This window comes from Moschus berezovskii, chromosome 19, assembly GCF_049115385.1.
Source record: "Moschus berezovskii isolate FMDL1 chromosome 19, NW_MosBer_1.0, whole genome shotgun sequence".
Taxonomy (NCBI): domain Eukaryota; kingdom Metazoa; phylum Chordata; class Mammalia; order Artiodactyla; family Moschidae; genus Moschus; species Moschus berezovskii.
Window position 1 is genome coordinate 6,845,260 of NC_142478.1, and position 11,622 is coordinate 6,856,881.

General features: G+C 39.8%; 1 protein-coding gene across 2 annotated transcripts; it reads right to left on the bottom strand.

Annotated features, from left to right (window-relative positions):
• Positions 1–2,182: 2,182 nt before the first annotated feature.
• Positions 2,183–10,315, bottom strand: FGG (fibrinogen gamma chain). Of its 2 annotated transcripts, XM_055405130.2 has the most exons (10): positions 10,196–10,315; positions 10,050–10,094; positions 9,674–9,857; positions 9,465–9,558; positions 7,844–7,974; positions 7,415–7,548; positions 6,319–6,503; positions 4,595–4,872; positions 2,847–3,016; positions 2,183–2,349 (listed from the first exon to the last, which is right to left on the bottom strand). In XM_055405130.2, exons 1-10 carry the CDS (start codon positions 10,265–10,267, stop codon positions 2,335–2,337), a joined length of 1,308 nt encoding a protein of 435 aa, XP_055261105.1. In that variant the 5' UTR covers positions 10,268–10,315; the 3' UTR covers positions 2,183–2,334. The 2 variants fall into 2 exon arrangements, with proteins under 2 accessions (XP_055261105.1, XP_055261104.1); XM_055405129.2 differs by lacking the exon at positions 2,183–2,349 and having other exon boundaries at positions 2,808–3,016.
• Between the last annotated feature and the right edge of the window lie 1,307 nt (positions 10,316–11,622).

Here is an 11,622-nt window from a genome sequence, read left to right on the forward strand (position 1 = left end):
ATTCTTGCCTGGAGGATTCCCATGGATAGAGGAGCCTGGTGGGCTATAAACCATGGAGTCACAAAGAGTTGGACACGACTGAGCGACTAAACACAGCACATAACAAGACAAACAGTGAAGAGGTTAAAGTGAAGTCGTTCAGTCATGTCCCACTCTTTGCGACCCCATGGACTGTAGCCCACCAGGCTCCTTCATCCATGAGAATCTCCAGGCAAGAATACTAGAGTGGGTTTCCATTTCCTTCTCCAGGGGATCTTCCTGACCCAGGGATCAAACGTGGGTCTCCTGCATTGTAGGCAGACACTTGACCATCTGAGCTACCAGGGAATCCGGTATAGAAGAAAGTTAGAAGCCCCTTCCCATCAATCAATCCTGAATTACCCAACATGCAGACCATGTATGTACTCTGGACACTCCAAAAACAGGGGCTCCAAATGTTTTTGAAAAAATGTTATAATTGATATTTTAGAAGAAGCATTGGAAAAGTGATCATGAGAAAATCAGAAACTTTTGGACTTGTTTATGTTTATTTTGTTTAGTGTTTTATTAAATTTTATATATCAGTTGGAGAACAAATATATACAAATAATGCATGTATGTCAAGACTACATTCTACTCAAGATGTATATGCATATGTACTTTTACATACTTCTCATTGTAAAGTTGTTTTTCGTCTTAAAGTTTCACATCTTATTTAGTAAATGCTTCTATGTTCATACTGAGATATTATACTTATGTAATCATTGCATTCTATTCTATTGTACTAATAAACCACCTTGCTTGTTCATTTTTCCAATGTTAATATTTTCTAAATTTCCGACCGCTATTAAGTATTTATTTAGTATTTAAATAATTATTTACATTTCTACATAGAGCTGTTTTCTTTTTCAAAAATAATTTTCTTCAGATAAATCACTGGAGTGATATTGTTATACTAAAATTTATTGATATTCACATAACTGTTCTGTGATCAAATAGCTCACCCAAAGGATTTTAATATTCTCAAGGGTAGATTGTATGCATTCTGCATTTAGAGGTGGTTTGGAGCATGATGAGCTGGGAACAGGTAAGGTTGGGAGCACATTGGATACAGGAAGGAGGCAGATGTCATTATCCTGGCAAGAAATGTATTTCCCAACTAGAATGCTGGCAGTGAGTATAGAGAAGGAAATGAATATAGTAAGTATTCAGGAGGTAGATTTGACAGACTTGATGATGTAGGGAGGGAGGAATAAGGAAGGCTTACTCCTCGTTTCTGGAACTTGAGAACTAGATGGAAGAGAACAGTGTTGGGAGAAAGGAGGATGCTACCACGGCCAGCACAGGGGCTAGTGCAATGAAGGCAGTCAACAAACAGTTGAAAGAATGCTTCATGCACACAGGAATGAGTATTGCAGACAATAAATTGACGTTACTGTTTCCCCAAAGTCTCATAAGTATTTGATTGTATACCTATGACTTACTGTTTATCTCTTCAATATGATGCTTTTAAAATTAGGATTCATGAAAACAAAGAAGTGAGAATTAGGAAAAAGAAACTGTGAAAGGGAAGGCAATCCAAAGTCAATCCTCAGGACTTCAGAACAACCAGATCTTCCCCTGTCTAAAATGAGTCACTTTTCATAGTCAACCTTATACCAGCTTATGTAGACGCAGCTATCCCTTACAGAAACTGAAGATTCTTGACCTCTGGCTATTGCAATCATGGCTTCATTCCACTCAACTTGTTCAGCAGTGAGGGGCTGGGCAGATTGAGCCCTGGAGCGCTCTGCTCTGAGTTGCCCACATATGCCACAGGAGCCTGCAGCTCAAGGGGTTTGCTAAGAGAATCCCCAGACAGCCTTGTCTCCAGCTGCACTTCAGCTACCATAAACCGTTGTTGTGTGATTGTGACTTGTGTTTATGTTTTTGTATCAAACTTTGCCATTTGGGGTTCTGTATTCTTCTGTATTTGTCTTATAAGCCCTGGAGGGCAAAGGTCATGATTTCTATTTCCTTTGTAATTCCCCAAGAGTCAGGTAATGTTCAGCAAAAAGTGAGGACTAAGCAACTACTGATGATTGCCTAACTGTGTTAAATTGAAGGAAAGTGATGGTTTTTAATGGTCAATAAAAGGTACCACGTATCTAGTCTTAGGAAACAAAATATTTATTGAAATGGTATGTAGATAAATTATCACCAGCATAAAACTGTTTGTGGAGTTTTCAACATGGGTTCTTTTTACTCTTAAAATGAAGTGAGGTTTTGCAAGTCCATTGTCCCATAGGAAAAATATTATCTTTTTCTTTTCAGATAAAGTTCTTTAAAAAAGTAAATCTCTTTTGAAATGGTTTTTTATACGTCTCCAGCCTATGATCAAAACAAAAAATATATTAAAAAGACATAATTATCTCCATTAAAAAAGAATAATTAAATAGGAATGATTTAGAGGTAATGAAATACTTAGGCATTTGAATTCCTAAAGTCTGCTCCTGTTATATTAGTATATACCAAACTATTTTTTAAATAATTTAAAAAATCACCAAGACACAATTATGCGTGATTATTAAAATGCAAACTATCACAATGAATTTATTATATATTTAGGAAATAAGCTAAAATATTATCTCATCAAATAAACAAATTTATAATAACTCTGTGTTTAGTAACTTGGGAATACAGTCCAAAGTGAGTTTCAGTTGCCATTCAGGGCTAAATATCCTTAAAGACTTAAAATTAATAAATACAGTAAGAGAAAATGAGAACATTTCAGGAAAGTTTCTGAAACTTTGTGGGTTAATAGAATGAACAGCTCAGGGCAAAATGACTTAGTCATATTCTATTTCAACATGATGTTCTACTCCGACCTGTTTGGCTCCCCCCAGGTGGTGCTGCTGTCCTCCTCCAATGGCAAGTCTGTTCAATGGGATTATCTTCATGGTGGTTTTCTTCATGGAATACCACCTGGATTTCCAAGTGGCCCAAATAATGCCATTATCATAACCATTAGGAGTAGATGTTTTTGAATAAGTGCCACCTGAAACAAACCATAGATCTGCATATAACCACTCCTGAATCTCCTCCTCTCAAAAAGTCCATAAAGAGTTGTCTATTATGAAGTCCACTATCGTTTACATCAGATTTATAGTGCTAGCTACTAACTGAAAATATCCATAGAGACTCAAATTCTCGATTTACAATTGACATAAACTTTTTATTAAACAAACTTTACATCTGTATTGTGTTTTCTGGCCACACTCATAATTTAACTGTATTCACTGCTAACAGGGATAGAGCCCTGCATTTCCCTAAGTGGTCTCTCTCCCTAAGCTAAGTCATGCTGCTGCTGCTGCTGCTGCTGCTGCTAAGTCGCTTCAGTCGTGTCCGACTCTGTGTGACCCCATAGACGGAAGCCCATCAGGCTCCCCCGTCCCTGGGATTCTCCAGGCAAGAACACCGGAGCGGACTGCCATTTCCTTCTCCAATGTGTGAAAGTGGAAAGTGAAAAGTGAAAGTGAAGTCGCTCAGTCGTGTCCGACCCTTAATGACCCCACGGACTGCAGCCTACCAGTCTCCTCCATCCATGGGATTTTCTAGGCAAGAGTACTGGAGTGGCTTGCCATTGCCTTCTCCGTAAGTCATGCTAGATTCTGCTATTACGGACCCTCTTCCTGAAAACAGGTTAGAATGGCAGTCATAATTTCCCATCGGTTGGATTCAGGTCACCTGAAATCACAATTTTACTGGAAAATATTGGGCTTCCCAGGTGACACCGTGGTAAAGATCCCGCCTGCCAATGCAGAAGATGTAAGAGGTTTGGGTTTGATCTCTGCATCAGGAAGATCCCCTGGAGGAGGGCATGGCAACCCACACCAGTATTCATGCCTGGGCACCTTCCTTGAGAACTTTTTCTAATTACACGGTTTGTTGATGCAAAGAAAAGTTAGGTTTCAAAAACATGTTGTGAAAACCGAAAGGTAAATGTATGTAGTTTTAAGAGGATTCCAAGTCACCTCTTGGCTAGGACAGTGCCCTGAGAAGACTGCTCATTTTAATGGGTGAGGACTCCCCCATGCATACCTGTTGGGGAATTCCAATGGTTTGCCAGTAAGTAAAACCAGTGCTCAGAACTACTCCAACCTTAGGGCAAACTATAGCTTGCCCTCCCCCTGTGCTAAAATAAGTGTCTCCACTCCTCAGGTCGTATTTGTCTCCAACTTTCACGGACCTGTAGACTCACCAGTATATTCCTGCCCCTCACTTAATTCCTCTAGACACTGCGCACTGATTCTTTCCAACACACAGCTCACGGGAGGCTGAGCCAGGCTACTGTGTTATCAGCACAGACATGGCAATGTTAGTCCACCCAGATAACATGGGGTAAGACTAGAGGAGACAGCCTTGATGGAAGCATCATGAATACCACTGCATAGTTTGCAGCAGGTAGATTTCCTGAAGAGGGGCCGATTTCAGGTATAAGCTAGAATTATCCAATTCTGCTTAAAATAAAGAACTATATAGCAAGCTCCCAATATCTTTACTATTTCTTACTTTATTTACTTTTATAAAAATATAGATCATACACAAATTCATGCATTAAGAAAGAAAGCCATACCTTGATAATAAACTCCATTGAGGTGGCCAGCGTGACATTTGTTCATCCACCAACCAGATCCATCCTGTTCAGCACAGTTGCCATCATACTTATCATTGTCACTGTCCCAAGTGCTGAACTGCATGCCATTATGGGATGTGAAAAACTTGTCACTAGAATCATCGCCAAAATCATAGCCATCAAATGCATCTCCAGCATCTCCACCAATGAAGTAAGCATATGTCAGGCGGTATTTGTCATTTTCACCTGTCACCTTGAATGAAGCATAGTCTGCAGTGCTACAAAGAAGGGAATAGAGATCTCAGACCCTGAGCCTTATATGTCATCTCAGAAGTTCCTTCTTTCATAGGACAGTTGTTAGGAATTTTAAACTTTGCTTCATAAGTCTGAAATGTGTTCACTGAACAAAATTTTTCACAAATCTGGCATGGGATAACAGGTGTGGGGAACAGTCTCAAGGTCATCAGCACCACCCAGGATGGGTCTAGAAGCTTTCAGGACATCCAAGGGAAAACTAAAACCTTCAGCTATCCTGAATGCTATTTGCTACAGTGTCCTAATATCTAACCCAGATATATGGATGAACCTAAGTTCACATTTTCCACTTTTGTCTCAGTATGTAGGATGCACACACAGTTCTCATAAACCACACTAATTATCTGCAAGTGAGTGACCATTCATTAATGCAGCAAGCTGGAAGGAGCTATAGTTCCACTAGGCACTCATACCATCTAGAGGGCTTTTCCTTTCTGAGGGAAATGTGGGAGTGGCAAGGAGAGTTTCCTTGAGCATCACATAAAAGAAGTGATTCCTGTGTAGCCCACAAAACATGAACTGTAGGGTCAGAGAGAGATTCTCCCCTGGAAAATAACTGTAAATGAAAGTCAGAATTCTATGGAGTGCAGGGAAGAATGGGCCTTGGTGTATAAAAAGAGATTTCCAGAAAACATTGAGCTTCCCTGATCTCCAGGACTTAGGAAATGGAAGATGTTCTCATAGGAGAACGTCTACTGACTATGGTACTATACTTTCCTGTTAAAAATTTTAAAAGTAAAAATACACATTTGGGCACAGACTATATTTCATCATGTCATAGGCATAACAAGAGGGTTGGATATTGTTTTCAATTTCAATAAGGTATACAACACTTAAAGTGCCCAGACAGCTCTGTGCATAGAAGGAACTCTAGCTCACCAAAGGTGCCAGCTGATTTCATTGTAAGGTAGCTCCTGGATTTGATTGACTGGATTTGATTCCCAGTCATTAAACACTGGGAAATCTGAAAAAGCTAGATTACTTTCCACCCAGGATAGCAGCTCAGAAGGTGCGTTATAAGAGGCGAACTACCTGAGTTTAAATCCAATGGATGCAACCTTGGAAAAGTTAATATGTAAAATGGAATTAATAATAATTCCTGCCTCATGAGCTATCTGGATTTAAGTTATAATTTCATGTGCAATTTATGGTACATAAATACTCAGGAAATATTAGCTATTGTTTTGTATGATTCCAGGGTAAGTGGATTATACCAAAACACTCAGATCCTGCCTGAATGGGACCGAGGACTTTGGACTGCCCAAGAGCCAAACTGACTTCTGGGGAACATAGTTGAAAGTGCTCTTCACATCTGTCAGACTGTTTTCCCCATTATTCTACTGAGAGCTAGAAAGTGCATACTCCAGGGTGTCTCTACAACAAAAGTTAAAAGTCCTTTTTAATAGTACCTGGTTCTGCCATTCCAGTCCTCCAATTGTATTCTTAATACATAAGGGATGGTAGACTGTGTGCTTATCAAATGAATCTTCTCATTTCCCAGCCAAAATTCTGTGTTTCCAGTAGGAGACAGATGTCCAAACCCTTCTTTATATTGAATCCAGTTTTTCTTGAAATCCACACTGCCGTCAAGCCTCTAATTACACAATTGCACAGGCAAAAGGAGAGAATGTATTATCAGTGCACATAAGGAAAACGTTATAACCTTTTTGTCCAAAATATGGAGGCTATGATTTCATCATTTACCAAGTGAACCCGGGCTAGCTGCCTAAGTTTGCTCACCTGTCTCTTAAATAGGAATAATGATACTTACTTCTCAGGATTGTTTCAGGGATTACACCAGAGAATGTAAAAGTACTTAGAAGAGGGCCTGGCACATGATTAATTGTAATCTAGTAGTAGCTTTAAAAAGACTCCTAGAGGACTTCAGAACATCAGTTTGATGTTGCTGGTTCTTGTACTGATGGTGGAAAGGTCAGCCTACTGCTCAATCTGTGTCGACCAGCTAAGCTCCCATCACTCACTTGCTCTGAGTGCCCCCTGCAGCCTTAGCTGTAACAATGGTCAAAGGTAAACAGAATGCAAGAGGATTTGCAGTGGATGACTGGGGCTGGCAAAGGCTACAGAGGGGCCTGGTCATGGAACAGCCCGACTGCATCCTCTGGGGGGCACCATATTCTTGTGATGGGCAGCCCTAGGTCCTGATGTAAATACTGAGTGGTCCCTCTGCCACTATGAGACTGCGATCATGTGCCATCATAAATCTACTACAGCAGGGCCAGCATAGTGGAGAACCTATCTCAGTACAGAGTGAAATCAGACTATATCCTGACCCTGTTACTTATTAGTCATGTGACCTTGGGCGTGTTATTTAGCCTCTTGTGCCTAAGTTTCCTTCTCCGTAAACAGGAATAAACAGGCCAAAACTACCACAAAGGAAAGTTGTGAGTGTTATTGAATTAATGCCTACAAGGTGCTTGGAAAAGTATCTGGCATATGGCAGAACAATTAGATGTCTATTAAATATGCAGGGTGAGGGAAAAATACCTTCTGAAACACAGTCCATCCATTTCCAGACCCATCAATTTCACAGTAGACTAAGAACTGCTGCTTAGCTCTCAGAGGTCTGATAAAGTAAAGTCCACTCTCTTTGGCTCCCTTATTGGCAACCTCTTGGCAATCTAAAAAAGAAGAAATTTTTATGGTGGTTTGAAAACCAGGTAAGATTGTGTCAGCCTTGAAAATGAAAATTTTAATATGTCAGAAACTATTCATTTCCTGAGAAGTATTTTCTTATTTCTCAATTATTATTCCTTTCAAAGTAAATTTTCAGCTACTCAAGAAAAGTGTAAGCAATTAAGACTGTTTATATTTAATGGCTAGACACTGTCCAATATATTTGTATACATTCTAATACATACACTCCTTTACTTTTTATATCTGCTCTGATGAACTTAATATAAACCTTTCACTTACCTCTTCCAGTTACATCATGTATTTTCACTGTATCTTGACAAGGTTCTTGACACTTTGCTTCAAGCTGGACCACTTTCTGTTTTAGGTTAATGATTTTTTGATTATTTGAGTTATATATTTCCTGCAAAAATCTACAAGCAAAATAATAAGATAACAGATTATTCTTTTCAGACGAATAATGTTGTATATTCTTTAAAAAATACCACCTTATTTTCTCAAGAATTATTTCCTGATAAATTATTCCATTCTTGGAAAAAGTTTAAAATGATATTAATAAATTGAGGTGAATTAAAATTTTAAGCTTTTTCGAAAAGAAAATAACAAAGTCCTTGCCAATAAACCATATCACTGTAAGTGGTCATTCTGGTGTTCATTTCTGCATAAAAGGCAACAGATAATAAAGTACACAAGTGATGAGCCTGATTAAGACAACCTTGTGGTTATTCTTAGGACAATATTCTTCGGGAAGGAAAAGCTCTGTTTAGAAATTCACACATGCTGAAGCATTATTCCTTTTCACTTGTGGATTTAACTGAAGATCTATTTATGGACTTCAGCCTATAACTTACATGGCAAAAGTATCTGGGGTATCATCTTACGTAAAATAAAACAACAGACATTTCCCCCTTCTTCTTAATGTTTCTGTTTACACAACTTCAGAAAAAAAGCTGGGGAAAGTGAGAAATCCTGCTTTTGTAGTTTCTCATAGGACTACTTGCCCATATTCAGAAATGACAGAGAACTATTATGCACAGAGACTGTTGTCTCTGAGGTTCTGGATAGACAAACTATTTGACCACTTTTTTCTCTACTGCACCTTGGATATTTTCTGCACTATAGTCTTCTTCAGTCTCAATGATGGGCAATAATAATGCAAATCATAGTGCCAATAACAATAATAATAGTATCCCTCTGATACCAAAAAGGCGATAAATCCCTTCTGGGACACTTCTCCTCAGCCACCATTTATCTCGATTTCTTATGCTACTTTAAGAATAATTTAGGATAAAAATTGAGGAAGAAACTAAAATTGTGTCTGAGACCCAGTGTTCAGAAAGTCTACAAGTTCCTGGGAAGTTGTTAACAGAGACATTTTACTTTCAAGAGAAGGGAGGATAACGCATAATTGCAGGTTCCACGCAACAGGTAGCTTTACAGTGTTTGTCACACAAACTTGTCTCTTAAGGCAAGTTGTTTTTTTTTTCTGCTCTACCTTTCAATATAATTTACCAAGATCATTCCTATGTCCCTGCTCACAAATTCCTCGCCACCCATTTGTTGACATTTTTATAAAAAGGATTTTATTTTCAGCAGTCAAATTCCCATCAGCTTGAATTTATGTTGTAAGACAAATGGGAGTGAGGACAAACATTTTGGTAAATACAGTCATACGGCATTTAAAGATATCTAAAACATCTTTCTCCCACATGATTATTAAAAAGTGATCACAATCCAATACAACTCATATTGCCTACTTCTATCCCTTTCAAGATGGTCAGGCATCACACCAATTAGATACTACAGCTAGAAAAAGATTAAAAGATTACTTCCACCAAAGCTTGGCATACTGAATAAACCCCAGCTCAGTCTTGGAAAGCAAATTAAAACAAAAAATGCTTACCGAATTGTTGATTCATGTGTTGATATCAGTGTTTCATACTTCAAAATTTCTTCCATCATCCTCTTGGAGTTCTTGGTGGCACCCTCTATTTTATCTGTAATATGGATCAGAGATAAAAAAAAGAAATACATAAGCAAACAGAACCACTAAAGTGACAGCAAAAGAGCTTCACAGATGATGTTCTCAGTCAGTGGGGGTTAGGTTCTCACTTGGCTTTGATGGCTCATCAGGGTTATAGCTGATTTGGATTGCTTTGACCAGCTCTTTGGCTTCTGATGTTTTGTTCTCAACCTGATATAAGATGCCTTCCAAATTTTGTAGATCCTTGTCTACACTGGTTTGGTAATTAGACAGGAAATCTGCAATTCCACAGGTAGTTGGGCAATAACTACCCTGAAAATACAACAATAGTGTGATTAAAAATCCTGATAAAAAGCTACATGAGATCTATTAATAAAAATAGGTAAAAAAAACCTAGACTATGTTTTTAAAAAGTCTAAACTGTCAAATTATATTTGCTAAAGAATCTCAATCCCTCTGCCCAAGTCCAGTTCACACACAGAGAGAAACATAAACGCAACTTACAAATCTTTCATCTAAGATGCAGCAGTTGTCTCGGGTGGCGACATACTGGAGGAGGAAAATAGAGAAATTTCACTTGCTTATCGGATGTTTTCTTATTTTTAAGCTTTCCGTTTAAAACAAATACGTTTTGTAAACAGCACACTTACTGCCAGGCACGCCGAAGAAAGCAATGAAAGAACGTAGAAGATTACAGTCGGAGGGTGCGAGGACCAGCTCATGGTGTCGGCGGGCCCGGGGCTCCGAGCCTGCAAGGTCAGAACTGTGACTCTCGGGGCTCCAACTGTCCCTTTATTTAAGCTCCAGGGACCGTAGGGCCGCCAGTGGCTGAAGCCGATCACGGGGCCTTCTTACCAGAAGGGCGGAACGTCTTTCCCGTCTCTGGCTTATCCTGGCCCCGGACCAATGTTCAGTCAGGTTCCTAGATTCTGCACACAGGGCTAAGCTCCTCCTTGCTGGCCCAGCTCAATGCTCCTCCCGGGAAGCCAACTCTCTGCAAAGGCTAGTGAAGCATTGACCATCGCTAGCAGGAGGGAGGGGGCCCGGGAGGCTGCGTGATGCAACCGCTTCCAGGACAGATAGAGCAAACACACACACTGCTGACCTCGGCCAGAACAAACTGCCCCTGCCTTCAGATGGAGCCTGGTACCATAACCCAAATACCCCGAATTACCGCGAGTCAATTCTGAGACTGGGGCAATAAGGGAACACCAGTATTTTTAACCTGTGCCGATGGCAGGTGGAAACTTGGCCTTCCACCAGACTCATTATGTCACTATTACCAGGAATGAACGCCTGACCCACTGCTTTGGCCATTTTCCTTTTTCAAAAATTGCAATATGGTTACTATATAGCATTATGTTAGTTTCAACTATACAAAATAATAATTTGATATTTCTATATATTACAAAATGATCATCACAATATAGTGAGCATCAGTCAGCACACATAGTTGCAAAAACATTTTTTTATTGCAATGAGAACTTTTAAGACCTACCCTCTCAGCAATGCTGGGAAGGATTGAGGGCGGGAGAAGAAGGGGACGACAGAGAATGAGATGGCTGGATGGCATCACCGACTCGATGGACATGAGTTTGAGTGAACTCCGGGAGCTGGTGATGGACAGGGAGGCCTGGCGTGCTGTGATTCATGGGGTCACGGAGAGTCAGACACGACTGAGCGACTGAACTGAACTGAACTGAACTGAACTGAACTGTAATCACCATGCTGTACATTACATCCCAGGACTTACTTTACAGCTTGAAGTCTGCATCTTTTGACACCCTTCACTCAGCTGTTGATTATTTTTGTAGACTCTCAGTTTGCAGTGGGCTTTTTGTTTTTTTCCAGGTGGTAACCTGAGGACACATGCCCCCTTCATTTATTTTATTTTGTTAACCATTTAAAACTGTTTATTTATTTATTGAATGCTCTGGGTCTTTTCTCTAGTTGCAGTGAGCAGGGGCTACTCTTTAGTTGCGGTGCATGGGCCTCTCACTTGGGGGGCTTCTCTTGTGGAGCACATGCTCGAGGGCACAGAGGCTTCAGTAGTTTCGGTGCATAGGCATGGTAGTTG